At 43.1% G+C, this 23085-nt stretch overlaps 2 protein-coding genes across 2 annotated transcripts in view; one reads left to right on the forward strand and one right to left on the reverse strand.

Moving 5' to 3' along the window:
- GFM1 (G elongation factor mitochondrial 1) overlaps nt 1-23085 on the forward strand; it is a 45668-nt gene that overhangs the window by 13178 nt on the left and 9405 nt on the right. The window contains exons 7-13 of the mRNA XM_084769445.1: nt 1947-2101; nt 3126-3210; nt 7323-7460; nt 8654-8755; nt 10705-10761; nt 13920-14057; nt 15240-15322. Of these exons, the coding sequence (XP_084625571.1) occupies nt 1947-2101; nt 3126-3210; nt 7323-7460; nt 8654-8755; nt 10705-10761; nt 13920-14057; nt 15240-15322 (758 nt within the window). The remainder of the gene's footprint in view (nt 1-1946; nt 2102-3125; nt 3211-7322; nt 7461-8653; nt 8756-10704; nt 10762-13919; nt 14058-15239; nt 15323-23085) is intronic.
- Nucleotides 15350-21345, reverse strand: LXN (latexin). The gene is made up of 6 exons (XM_084769449.1): nt 20998-21345; nt 19864-19926; nt 18850-19027; nt 18426-18562; nt 15948-16010; nt 15350-15683 (listed from the first exon to the last, which is right to left on the reverse strand). The coding sequence occupies exons 1-6, from the start codon at nt 21124-21126 to the stop codon at nt 15585-15587; spliced, it is 669 nt and encodes a 222-aa protein (XP_084625575.1). The 5' UTR covers nt 21127-21345; the 3' UTR covers nt 15350-15584.

Genomic DNA, 23085 nt, shown 5'->3' on the forward strand with positions numbered 1-23085 from the left:
CAAAACGGTTACAATGGTGAATTTTCTGTATTTTTAAAAAGACAATTTGTTTAAACCACTTGTTATGCATAGCAGAGATCGGATAGTTATTTTTGTACATGTTACATGTAAATGTAAATTCAATAAATCAGAGACAAGAAGTAACTGTGCTGCAGCTGAGGGTCCTTATTGGCTTTCATGGAAGTGTTAAACTGGGGTCATAGCTTGTAATGTGAGTTCTTTAACGACTCAGCAGTTAGCAGTTTAGCCTTGGTGAGTGCAGAACACTCATAGGTCATAGAAGTCTAACCCTAAGTAAAGTCAAGCACATATTGCAAACCATAGTAGAGATGGGTGTGTGTGTTATTAAAATGTGTCCATAGGTTTAGTAACTCACTGGGATTTAGCACATGGCTGCACTTACGGCTTTGATGAACTCCACTGAGAGAAAACTAAGCAAAAGGAAAGACACATGAGATAATCTGAGGGAGCCCGTGTGTGAGCTTCCAGGGGAACCTCAGTAAGAAGTTGTAACAGCACCTGTGGATGCTGGTATCCCAGCCCTGGATCCCAGTACGGGGTCAGCCTGGGCTATGTAGGGAGACCATGTCTCAAAGAATCGAAAGCAAACTGAACAAAGCAAAAACGAGAAACCAAGTGTCCAAGATTTTTATTGGGGTCTACTAGCATGCACTGTTGCCAAAAGAAAGTATTTAACAAACACTGCCTTGTGCAGGGCACCAGCAGAACAAGCCATTGCTGCCAGTTCAAAATGGCAAGGACCTTCCCCAGACCCAGGACTCTGCAGGCCTGTCTGTGCAGAGCGCAGCCCTGTGTCCCCAGGTCGAGGGGGCATATGTTAGGGTCCGTGCTGTGGGTGGATGCTTATTGACATGCTAGAAAACAGCAACTTTTAAAATGTTATGAAAAGGGACCTCTTGGAAAATGGAGACTTTGTTGGACTGTTTTATGGGACAGTTTTAATTTACCCTGCCTTCTATTCCATTTATCACCCTCATATGTCTTAGAGCTGTAGACTGAGTATGATGTGTGTGTCTCTATTTGCATATTAGAGAGAAATGGGAAGCCGTTATGACTTGGGATAGCCTAATTGCTTTTCTCACAGCCATTTCTGAGCCCTCGAAACAGCAGGTGACTTCAGACAGCGCGAGAGCAGTGGACCAGGGCGTGTTTGCTGGTGCTCAGCTCGCTTCTTCCTTTTCACTCAGTCCAGGGCCAGGCTATGAAATGGCACCTTCTGCATTCAGTGTGGGTCTTTCCACCTCAGTGAATGCTGTCAAAATAATCCCCTAAAGACATCTGCAGACCTTCACAGCCCCAACCCCAACCCCCACCTCCACCCGGGATTCTGAACTGAGTTAAGTTGACAATTAAAATTAACCTTCACCATGGTTTACAGTAAAAGCTGTCCTATCCCATTGGACCACTTCCCTGCTCCATCTGAGACCTGATGGTTTCTGATCATGTCTGCAGAGCTTTGGTTTTGGTGTTTGTTTGTGTGCTTGTTTGTTTTGTTTTGTTTTTGAGACCAGGTCTTGATCTCTAACCTTAACTGCTGGCTTTCTGCTCAGAGGTTCGCCTGCCTCTGCCTCTGAGTACTGGGATTAATGGCATGTACTGCCACACCCAGATTGTGTGTGTGTGTGTGTGTATTCATTATTATACAATTGTTAACAGTTTATAGTATTCTGTGTGTCTGTTTTATATGTACGTGCCTCATTTAGTACCAAATAAAAAGGAATGATTTTAGGAGTGTCAAAAAGTAATTGTCCCATAAATCACTTCTTGGCCCTAAGAAAAGCAGAAATTTCCCCATTTTTCAATATTTTGACTGAGGTATAGAGGTTATTTTTGTCTTCTCCCTGGAGTATTGGGTCATTTTGTTTGTTCATAATTGATCTGGAGCATAAGTTGCTAAGGTGACTCATTTTCTCTTTGTTCTGTAGCACGCCATCCGAAGAGCTACTTTGAGTAGGTCGTTTACGCCGGTGTTTTTGGGGAGTGCTTTGAAGAACAAAGGCGTACAGCCTCTTTTGGATGCTGTTTTAGAATTCCTGCCCAATCCGTCTGAAGTACAGAACTATGCCATGCTCAATCAGGAGTAAGTACTGCCACCCGAGTTGTGCTTACGGGAAGATGTGTTAATGCTTGCACACTATGAAGAAGTTTGAGGATTGTTCTTTCATTTTTAGTTGGATGTCAGTTTAGGAATAGAGGGGCATATTTACTGTCTGAGTTCTCACAGCATTTGTAATTTAGAGCTATGATTTGTTTTACTATCTCTCAAGGTTTATAATACTACATTTTTTATTTAGTATCATTTATTTTTAGTTACAGGTATTTTTTTAATCTAAAAAAATGAAACTTGAATCAGTGAGATAGCACATCAGATAAAGCGGTCGGCTCTCTGGCTTCATGACCTCAGTTTACCACTCAGAACCCAAAGGGTGGAAAGAGAGAACTGACTCACAGAGCTTGTCCTCTGATGCTACCTGCATGCATGCCTCCCCCACATAAGCACAAAATAAATAAAATGTAAAGCAACAACAAGGAAAGAACCCTGTCTTTAAGGCTCTCACACATCATTACTCTTTGCCCACTCTGTATCAGCGTTCCAGGTTTTTACATCTACTCTGGCCCTGTCTGTATAGTCACAAAGCCCTTAGGACTCACTCTCACTGAGCTCTTTCAGTGAAACTATTTATGTGTAAGCCGGAAATGGTTAGCAAGCATAAGCTTCTTCTCTTTGCTAAGAACCGACTGGTAGGAAGAAGTGTTGGGACTAGACAGGTGGCTCAGGGGGTGAGCGTGCTCGCTGCGTAAGTGTGAAGACCCGTGTAAGAAGCTGCGTTCGGTGCTGTGCTTGTGACACAAGTGGTGTTGTGGTGACGGGAGGCTCTCGGGTGTGCTGGCTGCCAGCCTCGTTGCAGATTCACTGAGAGACCCTGTCTCAAAAGAGCAAGGCAGGTGGCGGTAGAACAGGACAACCAAGGTCGCTCCCAGCCTCCGTCCCTGCATGCAGGTACATGTGTGGACACGTGTGTGCACACCACTACACACACACTACACACACAAAGAAATATTAGCTTTATGGTTTTATAGTTTGATATTTCTTTTATTTTAAGTGACTCAAAAGAGAAGACCAAAGTCTTGATGAACTCCAGAAGAGACAACTCCCACCCCTTTGTGGGCCTGGCTTTTAAGCTGGAGGTAGGTTGCTTTCTAACGTAGTCCACATAAACACTTAGCAAAGCAGAAGAGATAAGGACGGCCAAACCCTTCAGCAGTAAGCTGATAGTTCCTTGTTTTTAGACATGGTAACTCTTTTTTGGGGCATAGGGGCATGGTTTCAAGTCAGGGTTTCTCTGTGTACTCATGGCTCTCCTAGACTCACTTTGTAGACCACTCGAACTCACAGTGATCCACCTGCCTCTGCCTCCCAAGTGCTGGGATTAAAGGCGTGCGCCACCACCGCCTGGCGATGCAGTAACTCTTGGCTGTTTTAAAGTGTGAAATTTTACAGAAATCATATTCTATGTAATTTTACCTCGGTGTTTCCATTTAACATATATATATATAAACATACTCCATGTTTCTATAAATTGAATGTTTAATTTCTTGTTTTGTGTTCTGGGACAGGGTGTCATATGTAGCCTAGGCTGGCCCCAAATTGAGTGCTGAGATTATAGCTGTATGCTGCCATTGCCAGTTTACTTTAAACATTTTAAATGGTAGTATAAAATTGTATTAAGTAACTGGGGGTGGTGGCAAAACACCTTAATCGCAGCGCTTGGGAGACAGAGACAGGCGTATCTCTGAATTTGAGGCCAGCCTGGTCTACAGAAAGAGTGCCAGGACAACCAAGGCTACATAGAGAAACCCTGTCCCAGAACAACAAAACAACAAAAAAAGTATGTTAAGTAAGTATGACATAATTGGCTTAAAATTATCTAATTATTGGACATTATTATAAACAGTAGTCTGTCCACTTTTAGAAAAAAAGTCCTGAGTCACTTATGAAGGGACTCAAACAAGCTCTATTTTTAAAACTGAAATCTATAGAGAGTTGGAAATGTACAGCATTGTAGTTTGTGTAAGTAAATTGGGGCGTAACTTTATAACAAGCATAAATCTAGAAATATAGTCCACAAAGCTTTTAATTTACCAAGACTGTAAAGTACTAACAGTGAAGTTTTACAGTAACCTCAGACAAACACCTTTTTCTCCTCTTTTCAATAATTTTCTTCTTTTTCTTTTTTTTTTGGTTTTTCGAGACAGAGTTTCGCTGTGTAGCCTTGGTTGTCCTGGATTCACTTTGTAGACCAGGCTGGCCTCGAACTCACAGCAATCTGCCTGCCTCTGCCTCCCAAGTGCTGGGATTAAAGGTGTGCGCCACCACGCCCAGCTGTCCCTTTTCAATAATTTAAGGTTCTGAGAAGATAGACTTACGATCCATGGCCAATGTTAAGATATGGCTACAAAGGAATTCCTAATTGGGGCGTAACTTTATAATGCAATATTATTTAGATTTTGGAAAATAAAGTCTAAATTATTTTAATGATTTCCTTATTTTTGGTTTATGTGTGTGCATGTGTGTCTGTATGTAGCGCCCGTGGAGGCTGCAAAGAGTGTCTGTCCGTCCTCTGGGGCTGGAGTTCAGAGAGCTGACAGTCGCCCTGTGGGTGTTGGGAACTGAACCTGGACCTCTGCAAGAGCAATGGTCCCCGCCATGATGCTTACCTTGGTTTTGTTGTTGTTGTTATTGTTTTCACAAAGGAAGTTGTGAATTTTTAAAACAGCATATTTTAGATTTGCTGAAAAATGATAAAGATTGTACAGAAAATTCATTCCCATTCCCATTGCAATAATGGAGCAATATTAACTCATCTTTAGTAAGCCCCTGTGTACTGAAGTATGTATGGTTATTGCTCATATCCCTTGCAGTCTGTACCCATCCCGCTGGCTTGAGAGATGACATTGTCATGTCCCCTCAGGCTCCTTGGCACAGCTCTCGGCAACTTTTGCTAACAAGTTGGGGGTTTTTGGTGTTTTGTTTGTTTGTTTTCATTTTTTATAGACAGGATTTCTTTGTCCTGGAAATCACTGTAGACCAGGCTGGCCTCGAACTCAAAGAGCCACCTGCCAAGTGCTGGGATTAAAGGCATGCACCACCACCACTCAGCTAACAAGTTGGATTTTTAAAAGCAATTAACAACTTACAATTTGTAGTAAAATATGAGTCTTTCTTCATTTTTTTTTTTTACTTTTTAAAAAAAATTTAACTTGGGGACTTTTCTTTGTATATGTTTTGTGATAATATATTTTTATTTTTTTTGTTTTGTCTCTGCATTGTTAATTCAGCTGGAATTTGTTTTGATGTATGTTATGAGGTTGCATCTTCTCTCTGCTAATCCATTGTTATATATTTACATATAGACTTCTTTTTTTTAAAGAACATTTTTATTTATTTGATAATTTCATACATGCCTGCAATGTATCGTGATCATCTCTAACCCAAATTCCCCTCGCATTCCCCCAGGCCCTTTCAGTACATCTCCTCCTATGTTCCTAGAGTTCTTCTTAAAAAGATCTAGTCATTGATTCATGTATGTATGTATGTATGTATGTGTGCATGAATGCATGCATTCATTCATTTTGTGTGTATGGGGGTTTTGTCTATATGTCTGCCCAGGAGAAGAGGGCACAGCATCCCATGAGACTATGGTTATAGGGGCTGTGAGCTGGCATGTGGGCACCTGGACTTGAACTCAGGACCTCAGGAAGAGCAGCACTCCTAACGAATGCTGTGCCATCCCTCCTGCCTCTTTATGATTTTAAATAGTTAGTGGTCACAACATGTGCATAGGCATGAGGCTTGGGCACCTGCCAGGCTATACCCATTTCTAGAGCCACTTGAATTAAATGCAAGAATGTGCATTTGTAGGAAGGCTCCACATGGGAGGGAGCGCAGACGTTTGTCTTTCTGGGTTGGGTTAGTTAGTGCGGCAGTGTGTCTGTGCTGCCCTTCCCCTCCGTCGTTTCTGTCTGTCTCCCCTCCCTTTGCCATCCATTGGGGATGTACTATACCCTTGATATTGATATTACATTCAGTGGATTGTTAAATGTGACTTGTTCTGGTTCTCTACCAATTCTCCCATTACACTCAGTTATTCCTTCTGTTTTCCTCTTTCCACATACACTCCCTTCTACACTCATGTTTTATGCATACTTTTAAATCTAGATATCATATTTCACAGAAAACATTTATGTCTTCACGTTTGATTTGTTTTGCTTAATATAGTTCTGGTTCCATTTATTTTCCTGAAAGCGGCATGGTTTTGGTTTTTATGGCTTGAGTGGTAAACTTAATTTTTAAAAATTTATTTATTATGTATACAGCACACATTAGATCACATTACAGATGGTTGTGAGCCACCATATGGTTGCTGGGAATTGAACTCAGGACCTCTGGGAGATCAGTCAGTGCTCTTACCGCTGAGCCATCTCTCCAGCCCGAGTGGTAAACTTTTAAGTATGAGCATTAATGTGTTATATCAATAAGAATTTTTTTCTGATTACTGTGGTTTTTGAGAAATGTTTATTTTTATGTGTCCCTCTATGAATTTTAAGGTCACTTATTTAAAGTTTCTGTTGGGAGCATGAGGTGATGCAGGCTTTTAACACCAAGCCTGATGGCCTGAGCCTGATCCCCATCTGATGAGAGAAGAGAACCAGTTCTGCAAAGCCGTTCTCTGACATCCACTAGTGCAGTGTGTCATGCAGGCTCCCCAAACTCTGTTTCCCGAAACACACAGATACATGTAATTTTTTAAAAATACAGCTAAAAACGTTCTGTTGGGATTTTATTGCTGCACTACTAAATACAGAAATTAACCTGATAGAAATGGCAACTCATAAGTATGTATCTAATAATCCAGTGTGGATTACTTAGTCTCTGCATAGAACTCTTCTGTGCTTTGTAAGTGGTTGTTAAAGGTGGCTTTAGACAAAATCTATGGGTATATTGTCTTCATAATTACACATTATATTTTAGACCATATTGTGTTAAACTGATTTTTCAGTTTAGTTTAGTTTAGTAAAAAAGATAACATATAAATAATAAAAATCTAATAACATTAGAAGTACAAGGTTATCTTTGATTCAGGTACCAAAAAGATGGATCAGCAGCAGTCGTGTTTCATTGGCCTGAGAGATTTTCAAATGGCTGTATAGTGTGGCAATCAGCTAAAACGTATTGAGATGATTTCTAAAGCTGAAAGAATATTTGGAGATAACTGAAAAGCTTTCCTTTCCACTTCTAGGCAGGCCGTTTTGGACAGTTAACTTATGTCCGCAATTATCAAGGTGAACTCAAGAAGGGAAACACCATCTACAACACGAGGACAGGAAAGAAAGTGCGGGTACAGCGGCTGGTTCGGATGCATGCCGACATGATGGAGGCAAGTGTATTGCTGAGTCTGCACCGTGTGCGTCCTGGTGTCTGAGCTCAGTGGAGCATCAGCTGTGTTTGAACACGTGCCTCCCGTGCTTCCTTTGCATCAGCCGTGTTGTAACTCTGACCTAGCACCTTGCTCTAGGCTAATTAGTTGGCAGGTGTTATGAATGCAGGTTGTTCCTCTAGAAGGTGCTGTACTTTCTCAGAGGCCAAAGGTCAGGAAAAGAGACTCTAGGATTTGGGACAAGATTGAGTCCTTTCATAAAGAGCTGTGAGATGCATTCAGGAAGCAGGATCACAAGGCCAGCCCGGAATACATAATGCAAACACTTACAGGGCCGTATTGCTTCCAGACTCCACCTGAAGATCGGTAACTTTTCTTCCTGAGGAAGTCACGGTCTTTGACTTACGTCTTGCATTGGCTCTGACTATGCCTTAGCCTGTTGCCATCCGTGCAGACAGGGAAAGATGCTGGGTGCACGAAGCCACTCCTCCTCTAGGCTAGCCCTGTTCCCACAGGGAGCTATTGGCTTAAGGGAAAAATAGAAAGTTATTGGAAGACATACCTTTTATCTCTTGGAAGATGAATACGCAGTCACAAAACTTGGCAGCTTTGGAAAATAGGCAGCAAGGAACACGCTACAGTTAGTAATTGTCACAGATCATTTCATGCCAAGCAAATATGTGTCACCAAAGAAGGCATCCACCACAGCTGTGCTGAGTGGACTGTGAAGGACAGTAGCACGGAAGCCTGGAGCAGCACTGCTTTGTTCTAGCTTTCCTGTGTTTTCCTTCTGCTTGCATCTGTGAGAAATTACAAATATTCTTAGTACAATGGCTTCTGTTCTACTACCTCTGTTTACCAAACTTCCTTTGTAGTTTCCCGTGTAAGTCTGTCTCCCATGGTCTCACTGCCCCGAGGCAGGTTACTGTAACTTCTGCTTTTAAAACAGACCAGTTAAAGAAGCCATAGCCCAGGAATTTTCCACTGAGCGTAAAATCTTGTCAGTGCAGATAGACTGCGTCTTAAAGATCTGCGGAAGTCATGTCTGGCATGACTGCTTATTGGCGTTGGAGCTGCTCGCCCCTGTAGCATGTCTGCATTGCTTATGTGCAGTGTGTTTATAGTGCACTTGCTTCATACTGTGCCTTGATTACTTTTATGTGCAAGCATAATTGCATTATGTCTTTATTTAGGATGTTGAGGAAGCATATGCTGGAGACATCTTTGCATTGTTTGGCATCGACTGTGCAAGCGGAGACACATTCACAAACAAAGACAACAGCGGCCTTTCTATGGTAAGCCGTGCAGCAGAGAAGCTGGCCATCCCCTGATTGTCAGGTGTCTACTTGTACTTGGTGTATTTCACACTGCAGCAAAACAGCTTCGAATGCCAGAGGCAAGCTCGTCATGCCCTTTGTTGGTTTTAGCTCTTTGAATATCAGCTACATAAATGCTTCGTGTGGGCTTAACTGGTTTTCTTCATAAAGCCATCCCACAGTTCTCTGAAGTTTCAGTGTAGAGGGAAGGCTCTACTAGACAGCACTTGGGAAATGTGCCTCCAGCTCTTCACCCCACCGCGGGTGCCACTTTATTGTTGCCCCTGTCAGGTGGCTCTCCTAGTGGAGTGCTACCTACTAAATCAGGACCTGGAGAGCACTCTTCTAGTGGCCTAGAACCACTTTATTATTTAGGATAGACTTGGGGATAACAACATGTCTATGCTTAGAAGATATTTCTTCTGTTGCTATGGAGAAACACCATGATCAAGGTAACTCTTATAAAAGAAGGCACTTAACTGGGGACTTGCTTACAGTTTTAGAGAGTCAGTCCATGATCATCATGGTGTGAGAACCAGACAGACATGGTGCTAGAACAGTAGCTCACAGCCTTACATCAGGATCCATAGGCAGCAGGGATGGGGTGAGTTGGGGGAGGGTTTTTGAAAGCTCCAAGCCCACTTCCAGTGGCACACCTCCTACAACAAAGCCACACATTCTAGTCCTTTCCAAACAGTTCCACTAACTGCAAAGTAAACATTTAAATGTATGAGCCTATGAGGACCATTCTCATTCAAACCAGCACAGAAGGCGGGGAGCCGAGAAGGCAGGCAGAGGTACCACACTGCAGGCAGCTGGCTCTTTGGAATTCAGAGGTCTTTGAAGAACCAGGAGAGAAAAGCATGTTCAAGCAGTTCCTGTCTTTATCCCCATCACTCAACTTATCTATCTTATTCTCCCATAACAGAACAAGGTCTTCAACCCTGTTCATGTGGGTGACACTCCCTGGGCTCAGTAAAAGAGTAGGAGTACGCAGTCCACAGGGGGTTGCTTACTGTGGCGCTCTTACATCAGAACTTAGTCTATTTGACTAAATCCTATAGTAGTTCCTCATACCATATTAAAGACACTTGATATTTTAGATTAGGCATTATGTAAGTGCTTGCTGTGGCTGGAGACATAGCTCAGTGGCAGGAGCTCTTGCTGTTCTTGCAGAGGACCCAGGTTGTGTCCCCAGCACCATATGGTGGCTCACAGCTACTACCTGCAGTTGCAGGGGATCCAGTCCCCTCTTCTGTCCTTCATGGGCTCCTGCACACTGGGTGCACATATGTACATGCAAGCAAAACGCTCATGCCCATAAGGAAAACTTGCCACTGCGTTGTGAAATAGGTGGTTGTTGTGGGAATTGTTCACTTAGACACTGAAGGAAATTGGCCGTGTTAGCCTCACTGCTGCCCGGTACTGCTGCCTGCTCCTTGGCCAAGTCATCCTATGCTCTTTTCAAGCCTTCAGTAACTTGACTTGTAATGTGAGGGTAGGTTCTGCCTCTTAGAGCTCATCAAATAAGATGTGTGCCTAAGGACTCTGGGGCCCTTCTGTTTTCTTTATCATAAATAAGATATAACAACTTATCAGAAAATTGTAATAGGAAACATACAACAGGCAATAAGAACATATGCCCACATTTAATAACTTCATTGTAGTGAGTATGTTAAATACTTAGGTAAATAAGTTAGATCAGTTATTTCATTTGAGGAGAGAGGAGTTCATGTAAGCACATGTCTGTGTTTATTAATGTTACGTGCATACCTTATTTAATACAGAACAGACTAGGATCCATGTAGCCCAGCCTAAGATGGTGGCTAGTGGTTGCCCTTTGTCTTGTTAATGTGCTGCATTTATCTATCACTAGTCATGGTACCGCCTTTGAATGATTGTGTGTTCTTTTAAAAAATGTTTTTTAGGAATCAATTCATGTTCCTGAACCTGTCATTTCAGTAGCAATGAAGCCTTCTAATAAGGTAGGAGTTTGATTTAAGCCTCAACAAATGGCTCTGAACTCGAGCTCTCATTGGTTGTTCTCCACATTGCCCACGGCGTCTTGTGGGAAGCCGCGCGCGCTGGCCTCTGCGTCTTCTGTTGGTATTGAGATCACCGTGTCATTTAGTAGTGGATTCTAGAAAGTCCTCAGTGTACTTAATAGTAGGGAGTACTTTATAACTGTCTTAACACTGGCCATGGATCATAAGTCTACCTTCTCAGAACCTTAAGTTATTGAAAAGGGACAGCTGGGCATGGTAGCGCACACCTTTAATCCCAGCACTTGGGAGGCAGAGGCAGGCAGATCGCTGTGAGTTCGAGGCCAGCCTGGTCTACAAAGTGAATCCAGGACAACCAAGGCTACACAGCGAAACTCTGTCTCGAAAAACCAAAAAAAAAAGAAAAAGAAAAAGAAGAAAATTATTGAAAAGAGGAGAAAAAGGTGTTTGTCTGAGGTTACTGTACAACTTCACTGTTAGTACTTTACAGTCTTGGTAAATTAAAAGCTTTGTGGACTATATTTCTAGATTTATGGTTGTTATAAAGTGCTTTACTATAACATCATAAGCCAAAATGATTTTTTAAGAACTTCATCTATAATTCATAGTCAGGGTTTTAACGAGTGTACTTTTTGACAGTTATCTAACTAGTTTGATGTCACTGGCGTTCTACAGAGCCAGAGCTGCTGGAGTGCCTGCATTCACACTGCTCTCTGCTGCCCTTAGTTCAATCTTGAGCCATAAGTATTTCGGTCCTGACTTGCCTTGTTGGAGTTAATTTTCTCATGTACTGAGTGAACGTTTTACAAAGTCTTGCCATCGGAGAACTGCCATTCACAGACATATTTGGACACACTGTCCTGTAAGATACATCATTAACAGCTGAGAACTGTCATTCACAGACATATTTGGACACACTGTCCTGTAAGATGCATCATTAACGGCTGCTGCTTCATCTGTTTTGAGAAAGTTGGGAGTTTTTTTTTTCTGATCATTTTCCAGTGTAGAGAAGAGAAAGTCAAGGGAGCAAAAACCATGAAAGCAGTCCATCTTCTCAGAATCTTGGGGATAAACTTCACATCTTAAGTCTCTGAAACATGCATTGTTTTGTGCTCTTTCCTAAGGCTCACTAGCAAGGTTAGAAATGAAAGATGTCTTTATGGCTTTCCTGCTCACATTCAGAGTTGATGGAAGGCAGTTAACAGTTAGTAGCTCACAATAACACCAGGAAATGGGGTGAACCGGGGGAACCTGTGTATGCATGCAAACATTTAAACATGTCTTTTCACAGTAGTTCATTTCAATCAAGCGATGAAGGCTCTCACCATAAGGACTTGGGCTTCACGGGGCAGGGACGCTGCTCCTGCTGAGTGCCAGAGTTGGCTCTGCAGAGAAAAGCCAAGAGTGGCCTGGGTGCACTAGCCCCGGGACTGACTGCCCTCGAGTGTTAGCTGTGTGGCTTTGGGCATGTGACCTAACCTCTGTCTACATGTTTACACTACAGTTAAATCTGAAATACCTTGCACATTGGCCATCACAGCTCCAATTATGTGATTCATGCTGCTGCTAATACTAATCATATAGGACGTGTCGTTTTTCTATTGCTGCCATAAGAAATCACCAAAATCTTAGTAACATAAAACAACACAAAGGTGATTATTTTATAGTTCTGTAGGTCAGAGACTAATATGATTCCCTATAGTCTAAATCAATCAAGTGGGGCTATTCGTGTGCATGCGCGCTCCGACCGTCCCTTTTAGTGTGAGTGCAGGCATCTGTTCATAACGGTAAGAGGACACCCTCATGTGGGAGCATCACCTAGTTTGAGACAGGGTCTCTCTTGTTCACCACTGTGTGCCAGACTTGCTCACCTGCTGCCTTCCAGCGATTCTCCTGTCCCTGCCACTCACCTGGCCAGAGGTACTGGGATTACAGATATGCTACCATATTGAGTACTGGGAACTCAGACTCAACCCCTCAGACATGTGACACAAATACTTTACTGACTGAGCCATCTCCACAGCTCAGGCTTACATTCTTTTCTAGAAGTTTTATGGGAAAAAATTTTCATTGCTTACTCATGCTTGGGAAGAGAACTGGGCTCCTGTGGGTTGCGTTTGCATTTCTTTTTCACCTCAGGGCCATTCCTAGCTCCCAGAGGCTGCTCACCTACCTTTTGGGGGAAGAAGGAGACTTTTGCCCCTCCTCTATCCCTGCTATCATTTTTAGATTTCATGTATTTATTTTTAATTACATGTATGTGTGTCCATCTGTGTGTGGATCTATGCGTGTGCTTGCGGGTCCCTAGGGAGATCAATGACATCTGATTCCCTGGAGCTGCAGTTAAAGGTGGTTGTAAGCCACCTGACGTGGGTGCTGGGAACTGAACTCTGGTCCTCTGAGCAGGATGTTCTCTTAACCACTGAGCCATCTCTCCAGTCCTCGGTACCCCCTCCCCACCATTTTTAATGCTGGCATCAAGGGGTTGGGTCTTGTTCCTGCTTTTCTGTCATCATTGCATCCCTTTCCTCCCCCTTCTGCTGCCTGCTATCTTTAAACACCTTGTGACTACACTGAGCCTACTGTGGGTACTCAGAGAGCTCTCCCTATCTTAAGAGTTAGGAGAAGCGGACAGCTCATCCTGCTTACTGTATGGGATTACATCAAAGTACAGAGCCGTCCAGACAGTAACCCGGGGGATTGTTTCAAAAGCGAAACCTCTTGATGTGATACTTCCTTCGCTGTTGGTCTTAAGAGCGGCTAAGCCTCTTGAATTCACGGAAGACCCTTGGCAAGCATGCCGACTGTACTCTACAGAGCATTGCCAAGAGTGTCCTGGTCTTCCTTCAGCTTAGGCAGTCTCCACAGATGGACAGTTCGGTCGCTGTGACAGGAAGTGACAGGGCTAAGTCCTGGACCCTTGTTCTCGGTCTTCAAATGGAGGGCAGTCCGGTGCAGCTGCCAGGGTCTCTTGGCTGTGATGGCCAAGGTTTTATATTTTCCAGAAAAGGTACTAAACATGGATCCACTTTATTTCTTAATTTCTGATATATGGTTTTGTTCAGTAGCATCTTCTCAAAATCCACTTGTTTTTCATGTTTAATCAATCCTATACTGACTTTTTTCCCCCTCTTTTAAAGAATGATCTGGACAAATTTTCAAAAGGTATTGGCAGGTTTACACGGGAAGACCCCACGTTTAAAGTCCACTTTGACACTGAGAGCAAGGAGACAATTGTGTCTGGGATGGGAGAGCTGCACCTGGAGATCTACGCTCAGGTATGGATCACAGTGAAGCGCTGTGCAGCCACATCTGTTCCTGTGTGTGCATTGTGAACAGTGGGTGATGGCGCCCAGCAAGGTGACTTCATCTGTCATCACCCCCGGAGCTGAGGCAGGACAGTTACTATAGGGTCATCCTTGGCTTTGTAGCAAGTTGAAAGAAAAGATAAAGCGTCAATAATGCTCAAAGTAATGACTAAACAGCACTTCTTGAGGCGCTGCTACGGCTTGTAGCATGGCACCGCACTGCTTCCCATGTTGTGTTATAAACTGGTTCTTTTTATATAACTCTTTATTTGTTAAACATTGTAGACTCCTAGAATCAAGGTTCTGGGATTTGTAACAAAACCTTCCTCTATTCCCAGTCCATAATTGGGTCAAGTAAAGCCAGCCTTAGGGAGATAGCCTGGTTTTATACCTACCTCCCGGGACATTTGTTCATGAGGACTGGAGCGGTGGCTTAGTGATTAAAATCACTTGCTGCGCTTCCAGAGGTCTTGACTTCAGCTGCTAGTACCCATGTTGAGTGGCTCACGGCCTGCTGTGACTTCAGCTCCAGTGGATCCAGTGCCCTCTTCAGGCGTCCACACATACATGGCACATGCACACACAGACACAGGGCAGGGCAAAGTGGCCTTTAGTCTCAGAACTCGGGAGGGAGAAGCCGGAGAATCTTTCTGAGTTTGAGGCCAGCCTGGTGTACATAGTGAGCTCTAAACAGAGTTACACAGAGAAGCCTTGTCTCAAAAAATAATGAACTAATTAAATTTAAAACATGGAGGTCAATTCAATAGAGACAAAAAAGAGTCTCATAGATCAAATGTGAACATGGTCAGATGTAAACAGAAGATTCCTGACTCAGTCTCTGCAGCTGGGACAGCAAGTCCTAGCAACAGATTCGTTGTTATTCCAGTGAATGTGCACAAATGTGAAACTACGGTAGATTTTTAGCAGATAGACAATTGGTAGTGAAAATTAGAACTCATTTATATAAGATATGTAAAGGTAGTTTGTAGTTTTAGAATATCACATCTGCTTCTTGCCAGTTATTAATTTAAAATTTAGTGTTTAGTTTTTACTATTATTTCAGTTATTTCATTGGATGCTACTAAAGTATTTTTTCTCTCATTTTACTTTATAAACTACAAAAAAATATCCCCCTCCCCCAATTTATTTCAGAGAATGGAGAGAGAATATGGCTGTCCTTGTATCACAGGAAAGCCCAAAGTGGCCTTTAGAGAGACCATCACTGCCCCTGTGCCGTAAGTATCCAATGCAATTAGACTCTGTGAGGCCGAAGTGGACTTTTATTAGAGGATACACATAGTTCTGTTGCTGCTAGAGAGACATTCTTATATAGTGATATTCTTTATTATGGAATCTGTGCAGCTCGGTACTGTAGCCAAGACATACAGAGTGGCACTGTGGGACTTATCTGGCTTATTAGGCGAGATGCCAGTGAGGACAGTCGTACACATCGTTAATGAGCATGTTTCTGTTTTATCTCCGCGTTAGGGTCTTTGTTTACTCTGCTTGCACTTCCTTTGGGAGTCGGCTGTTGTGCTTTACTTTTGTGCCATATTGTGGATGCCACAGAACTTGCATTTGCCAAGGAATAATCTCCTGCAAGTAAACAAAGTGCCGTTATGAAACTAGAAAACGTACTTGAGTTTATGATTTGTTGGCAGTTTTATTTAAAAGTTGTCTTCACCAGAAATAACACCAACCAAGTTCAGTTGCCACAAGGATAATACACTTCAACCTGGTGCCTGCTTGAACTTTTACTAACTTTTACTTAGAGTCAAAAGAAATAAAGTGACCATATGGCTACAAAAGAATTCCTAATTTTCTAAGTGGCATCAAATAGAGATAAGTCGTGCATATTACCTGTGATGCAATGTCATGGAGTAGAATGGTATAGTCTAACTCAATGAAGTCATCATTTCTTTGCTATGACAAAAAAAAGAGTATTTAAACAATATGACAAAAATAGCATCTTAATTTTTTGAATTAATGTTGATTTATAAAAAATTGAAGTTCATATTTTATAGGAAACTATTTTCTTATATTGAATCAACAAATACTCTCTCAAGCCATTTTTTTTTAAATCATCATTTTGTATTTGTTATTTTAAAAATTGCTCATGTGCTTTTTCTCCTTCCAATTTGTGGCAGCTATCTAAGAGCATTACTGGATATAGCTTTTTATTTAGGAACCCTTAGCATCAACAAAGGCCAAGGGAGCTCACATTAAAAGGAATAAGTTGTATAGCTCCCCCCGCCTCACCCCCCGAGACAGGGTTTCTCTGTGTAGCCTTGGCTGTCCTAGACTCTGTAGACCAAGCTGGCCTCCAACTCACAGAGATCCGCTGGCCTCTGCCTACCCGAGTGCTGGGATTACAGGCATGCACCACTGCCCCCGCCTTTATGTAACATTCTTTAGAAAATGGACCATAATAAAATGTAATGACTAAGTTATCTGACTTTACAACTAAAGCTTTGGTTTGTGCTGGTTGCTACTTCAGAAATAAAAAGCATTTATGCAGTGAGCTACACAGAACTACTCTATGTAGGCTGAAAACATCATCAGAAATCTGCTGTGCCCCACAAGGCTGAGGCTTCTCAAGACTTATCCTTGATGTCCTGAGCCCAGCAGGCAACTCAAGCTCTGGGCGCTACAGCCAGCAGTGCTTATGAACACAGCCCCACAGTCACCATTCATACAACATGTCGATGTGAGCTTTCCTTTGAGTATATCAGCAAAGCGCTCCCCTTAAAGTCAGTGCCTTACACGCACTAGAGCTTTCGTGTTGCATTGTATAGGTAAAGATATATAATATACATAAGCCCTCCTGCTGAGGTTTTCACTAATGCTATTAAAATATCGGGAACATTTACAGGGTTTTGTTTTTAAAAGAATAAAACCACTAGCTTGTATGTTGCTGGATGTAGCTTGAGGATGCTTGATTATGGATTTATGGCCTGCACCTGGCTGGCCTGACAGTTCAGCATCTTCAGAGGAATGCTGGAAGCAAGGTTGGTGTCTGTGAAGTGCATTTGGAAAGCAGATGCGCTGTTTCTCAGAGTGCTGCGGTATTTAGCGGGTCTGCAGCCTCTCAATGCGTGCCGTAACCAGCTGTGCTGCCAGCAGCTGTAGGTGCCTAGTAGGTGGGCACAGAGGTCCCTGAAGACACAGCGCCCCTGCTGTCCTGCAGATTTTGCCGCAGGCTGAAAGAAGGCAGCAGGAAGCCCATTGCTCTCACATTTTATAGAAACTATCTTTCTTGCTTTCCATTAGATACCAGTTGAATTTGCCCTTAAACCTCAAAATGGTAAAACTTAAAGAATTTCTTCTGGTTTATTTCTGGCCTAGGAAAATGCATTTCTTCATAACTGTGATATCAGCCTTGAGAAAGCATAAGGCTATTAAGAAAATGTGAGGTCATAAACTCTGTCTAAAGGGATTAGAGAAAAGAATCATGCGGGAGCCAAGGCACGGCCAGAACCACAGTGCTGCGGTTCTCCCTGGGGGAAATGCCAGGCCTGTGTCTCTAGGTAGCCAGGGAACCACCACTTAGTAGAGAAAAATGCGGTTAGTTCAGTAGTACTTGAAAGTAGCAACTCAAATACAGTATTTAGGTTGCTAAAGGAAATACTCCTTATTAAACTGAATTTTAAAAATCAAATCAAGACCAAAAACAAAAACAAAAAACAAAACCACTTGCCAAATTTTAACTCAAAACTTGCTAATTTTGGAAGTGCAGCTTTACTTGTGAGTGCTACCAAAAATGGCCCTCAGGGCCTTTGTAAAGCAAATTAAAGACAGGGTGATTCATTAAGAGTGTGTAGCATGCCCAAGCCTCTGCTTGTGTATACTAATAAAGCTACAGCCCTTTTGCTCTGGGAATGGGTCTGAATAAAGCATCACAGATAACTGGACCTGAATTGCCTGGCATGAGAGAGTAAGAACGAACAATAAACCTGTGAAACTGCAGTCTAGAAACTACTCATTACTGCAAGATGCTTCATAGGAAATCCTTAGCTTTGCTAAAGCTCACTTCCTGCAACGTGTGACCTGGAAAAGCAGACTCGCCGGACACGACTGTTAGGAAGAGAGAGGCTGTGCAGAGATGCCGCGTCTGCGCTCACTGCTAGGAAGCCAAGTGACTCTTGGGACCCGTGCTATTGTTTTCTCTGCTTCCTTTAACTTGACCCTCTGCAGTCTTGACTGGCCTGCTGTGCTTTCAGACTGCCAGGCTCACCAGTCGCAGTACAAAACGGCAATAGGACCGCTGTCCAACTATGAATTCAGTACCTTGTCAGTATTAACTGTTAACAGCATACTTTGTGGAGAGAGACTACGTACCACTTGCTTGACAGTTTGAATTTTTGTCATTTTATACCATGTGTCTTCCGTCGAATTCTGCCACATTATATAACCACAGGCGACCCAGGCTAAGTGGTGAACTGGCTTCATTTGTGGAGACACATTTCCAAAACTGTCTGGTAGAGGAAACATTTATATACTAAATGTAGTTATTAACCTTTTTAGATTAAAAAAATCCAAATTCTTAGTCATGCTTTCTAGTGTTCCAATATGTGTAAAAACTAAATTAAGCCATAAATGTATACAATTCCGGGCTTGTTTTTACTGTTGGATTAAAGTATTAGATAAGTACTTTTGCAAAAGGCATTTTCAACATAGATAACAGCAAACAGTTTTGAACATGGGTAATAGAGATACACCTCAAGTTTGAGAAACTATAATTTTCCATGCTTTACGTGTGTACCTGGTATGTTCTGTGCATGTAGCGGTTCCTTCAGAGACATGAGTCTCTGGTAAAATGTGTTATCTTCTTCATCTGGGTTCTTGCCAGATTCTCCTTCAAATGTGAAGTTGACCTCTGGTGCCGCACCTTGTCCCGCTTGAGGGTAAAGAACTTCAGCTGTGCAGTTCACTGTAACTTGCTGTTTGGAACATTTTTACAAAAGATCAGTCTCACAGATGGTCATTCATTATTATAAGTTACGACGGTTCAGAATCTTATGAATTCTAACCTTGCCGATGAGCTGTCGGTTTACAAGATCAAATTCTAGTCTAACTACATACCAAAGTACGACTCCTAAGCTCTCGCCATACCCTTTCTCTCTGCTTCTTAAAGCCCCATTTTTCCAAGGGTAGACAGCAGTCTCTCCTAATATAACAGTAATGACTGTGGCAGGCTGAGTGGATGGCTGCTAGCAGCTTGTCTGTCTCTTAGAGGATTTCCTCTAGTTACTCCAGTGTTACACTCAGGGAGGCCGTGGACTTTCCAGGGCTTCAAGGCGGCTGTGGTGTAAACTGCACTTCCTTTTATTTCATTAATAATTTGACAGGCATGAAAAATTTTCAAACTTTCCTGCCCCGCGAGCTACTGAAAGATTAGTGGAATCACAGTTGGCAGGCCTATTGTTCCCGAGTTTCTAAATGTACTTAATTAGAATACCCAGTTAAAAACCAAAGTGAAAGGATGCATGAGAAAGCAGTCCTGACTGGAGAATGAATTACCTCCTTCAGTCATACAAGGCATAAATTCAGACAGCTCAGAATTTATTTAAGAGTAATTTATTTGAACTGAAATACAGACTGTTTTCTAAATAATTCACTAGAAAGAAAGACCGCATCCTGGCGCTGTGGCGTTGCCTGCAGTGCTGTTCCTCAGACATTCACAGCAGCCACAGCAGCCCGAGAGCAAACCCTCCAGTAAAACCACCTAGAAAACTCAGAATCAAAATGCACTCACTGGAAAGGATGCTTCACTTACTTTTTGGATAATTTCTTCCACAGAAAATTTAAGGTGGTACTTGTGCCCTCTTCCTGGGATATCCTAAAATTTAGAAAAATGTAGTGGAGAAAGGACTATTATAATAAGCCAATTTTTTTTTTAGTTAGAAGTCTCTTATTACATGGCTGGTGAGAGGAAATACATTAAAGCTTCGCATCTTTTAAAACACACAACAGTGGATTTCGCGCTGACATTTTTCAGAATGTATGTATTACCATAGCTCATCACCTCTCCCTCAAGCCTCACTTCCTGTTGCCAAGTGGTTAGTGTCTAATTTGGCAGTCTCTAGCAAGTTTATTTTAGATTGTGTAGAAGAATACAGGGCACACAGATGAAATGACAGTAGGATACAGCTTTGGAAAGGTGCATCTTAAAGCAAGGGTCCCAGACTGTTCAGAGACTAAAGTGATTTGAGGCAGATTGTTGCTAAGTGCCCAAAGACAACGTGCCTAAGTGCTGTTTTCACTGTCTCTTGACCTGTCAAACAACATTTCAAAAAATCTTATGAATATTTCACTTTTAAATGAAAAAATACATTTGAAGTTTACACCCGGCAGTTAAAAAAAAAAAGCTAAACATTTCTTTGTCAGCCAAACAAAACAAAACAAAAGCCACCTTTGAGCAGTGAAAAAAAAAATTAGGGGCACTTAGTAGGCTAGGCCTTAAAACCCCTAAGCCTGTTTCAAAGCGCATCATCAGAGGGAGGATGTGGGCAACACACAGTGCTTTTGTCTTTGTACTCTGGGCCGCTTTCTCACATTTTCCCTTCGTTTTGGGCAAAGAACCTAAGAGTTGCTCTTAAAGTTTAGGGAGTTGTTTGGAGAAGCTTTTGTTAACCAAGGCTCCCAGCAGATTGAGAAACAGTAACAGCTTCCAGATTGTTTAGCAGACCTCTTCTCTAGACCTTCTCTCACCACAGCAAAGGGTGAGACCCCCACCTCATTACTTCCCAATTCCTTGAAATAACACGCCTTACGGGGAAAGCATTCGGTTCTGGGGTGAGTCCCTTATAATTTCGGAGGCGGAGCAGGGGGCCGCGGCGGGGTGGGGGGTGGCGGCTGATCCCCGGGCCGATCCCCGGGCCGATCCCTGGGCCGATCCCCGCACACTCACCTCCTTGCTGGCCTGCTGGACCGTCTGCACCAGGAACACCTTGTGCGGGGTTCCCTGCTGATAGTTGATGCAGTTCTCAGCCACCGAGGCGGCCCTGGAGGCCGCATAGTGGGTGGGTGGGATTTCCATCTGGGCAACAGTGAGCGCGGGCTGCCCTAGTTCAAAGGGACCACAGTGTGTGCAGCCTGAATCCTGTTAGTGCTGAGTGCAGCGGCCGAATGGTCTCCTCGCGTGGTGGCGAAGCCGGCTGCTGGGCTGGGTGAGGGATCCTCTGCGCCTTCCTTCCCTCTTCCTCACTCAGGAAACTGTTGGGGCTGTGGCTCTGCTGCTAGGAGCCTGGGCCCCGCCCCGGGGTAGGCGGGTACCGTCTTGAGAAAAGCCTGGGCATTCCCTCTGGCTCCGCTGGCTGGGGCAGGTGTGGGAGGGTTCAGGAGGAAGGGGGAGGGGCTTTCCGACTTGCCTCAGTGTTTGTGGAGGCCTTCAGCTGCTCCTGGCAGACTGTTTCACAGGCAGATTGGAGTACACCTTTTCTCAAATGGGCCTCACGGGGCAAGGTGCAAAGTTCTCAAGTGTGGTTCACCCACTCTCTTCTCTTTGTGGGAGGCTTGCTCACCCAGGCTGATCCAGACTGGAGAAGCAGAAAAACCACGCTATAAAGTTGGGGGACTAACTAGGATCGGAGGAAAAACTTTCAATGTTCCTGCACATTTCCCCTATCTCACTGATCTTAGAAATATAAAGCTTAATGAGCATGAGCTATCATTCGTGGCTCTCTGTCTTAAAATTTTATGTTTATGATTTCTTATTATGTATATATATGTGTGTGTGTGCACATGTGTGTGCAGGTACATCAGATCTCCCTGGAGTTGGACTTCTGTGCATTGGTGAGCCACACAGTGTGAATGCTGGGAGCCAAACTCACACCCTCTGCTGTGCTCTTAGCTCCAGCCCCAGCTCTCTTTTTCTTAAATGTAGATTATTGAAGGTTTTGAGGGTAAAGTACTAATGTATGGTACAGTGACACCCTAAAAAGAAGGGGCAGTGCTACACAGTGTGTGAGGTGTTGCTTTCCTCATGTGCTGCTGGTGTTTTCCTATGAATGAGGACGTGTGTGTATGTAAGTGAACGTTTCTTGGATGGTGTCCAGGAAAGGGCGGCTGTGTCGTTAGTGAGTCAGAAGGTAATGTGCAGAGCAGGCAGTATGGTTTTGTAAGTTACTAGTTGTGTCTCCTGTAACTTCTGTAGACGTCTAGTCAGAGGAGTAAGGGCTGCAGTGTGGGCTTCCAAAGTCAGCATCGTGAAGTCTTCTGGTTAGTCTAAGATTCTGTGCTTAATAATTAGCATAAACTATAACACAATGTCACTTAACAATATAAATACCAACTTGGGTTCTCTCAAAATTATATTACTTAAAAGAGAAACTTACCTTTTCATTTAGATCTTAAATAAGCTGAATTGAAAGAATATCATTCCTACTCTTGTGCCCTTTCTTTCTTCCTTCCTTCCTTCCTTTTTTTTCAAGACAGGGTTTCCCTGTGTAGCCTTGGCTGTCTTGGACTCATTCTGTAGACCAGGCTGGCCTTGAACTCACAGAGATCCACCTGCCTCTGCCTCCCCGGGCGCTGGGATTACAGGTATGCACCATCATTACCCGACCTAAGGCATTTTTTAGAGTGTTTTTGTCTTCATGTTACTTATGTTGCCCAAGGAAGTGTCAGTAAAAGGTGTCACATCTCCTGGAACTGGGGTTACAGATGGCTGTGAGCTGCCATGTTGTTGCTGGGAACCAAACCCTGGTCCTATGCAAGAGCAGAAAGTGTTTTCAACCACTGAGCATCTCTCTGCTCCAGTTGGGTCTTTAAGGTCTTAGTTGCCTACTATAAATTCATTACCTTCAGACTTGGATAATGTGTAGCTTGTTTGTACAATAAGAAGTTTCAATATAAATATAAAGTCAAAATGGCCTAGCATGGTGGCTCATGCTTTTAATCCGAGCGCTTGGAAGGCAGAGCCAGGGAGATCTCTTGAGAGTTTCAGACTGCCCAGGGTAAAATAGTGAGAGGAAAACAAAACAAAACAAAACAACCT

Source organism: Acomys minous, assembly GCF_964271855.1.
Source record: "Acomys minous genome assembly, chromosome: 19".
Classification (NCBI taxonomy): Eukaryota; Metazoa; Chordata; class Mammalia; order Rodentia; family Muridae; genus Acomys; species Acomys minous.

What these genes read in the sequence shown, in the direction of transcription:
- LXN (XM_084769449.1), bottom strand. Translation starts at nt 21,126, where the DNA reads ATGGAAATCCCACCCACCCACTATGCGGCCTCCAGGGCCGCCTCGGTG. An exon ending in TCCAGCAGGCCAGCAAGGAG is followed by an intron (nt 19,927 to 20,997) that starts GTGAGTGTGCGG and finishes TCTAAATTTTAG; the next exon opens with GATATCCCAGGAAGAGGGCA. An exon ending in TTCAAACTGTCAAGCAAGTG is followed by an intron (nt 16,011 to 18,425) that starts GTACGTAGTCTC and finishes TTTTTGTCATAG; the next exon opens with CAAAGAAATGATGACTTCAT.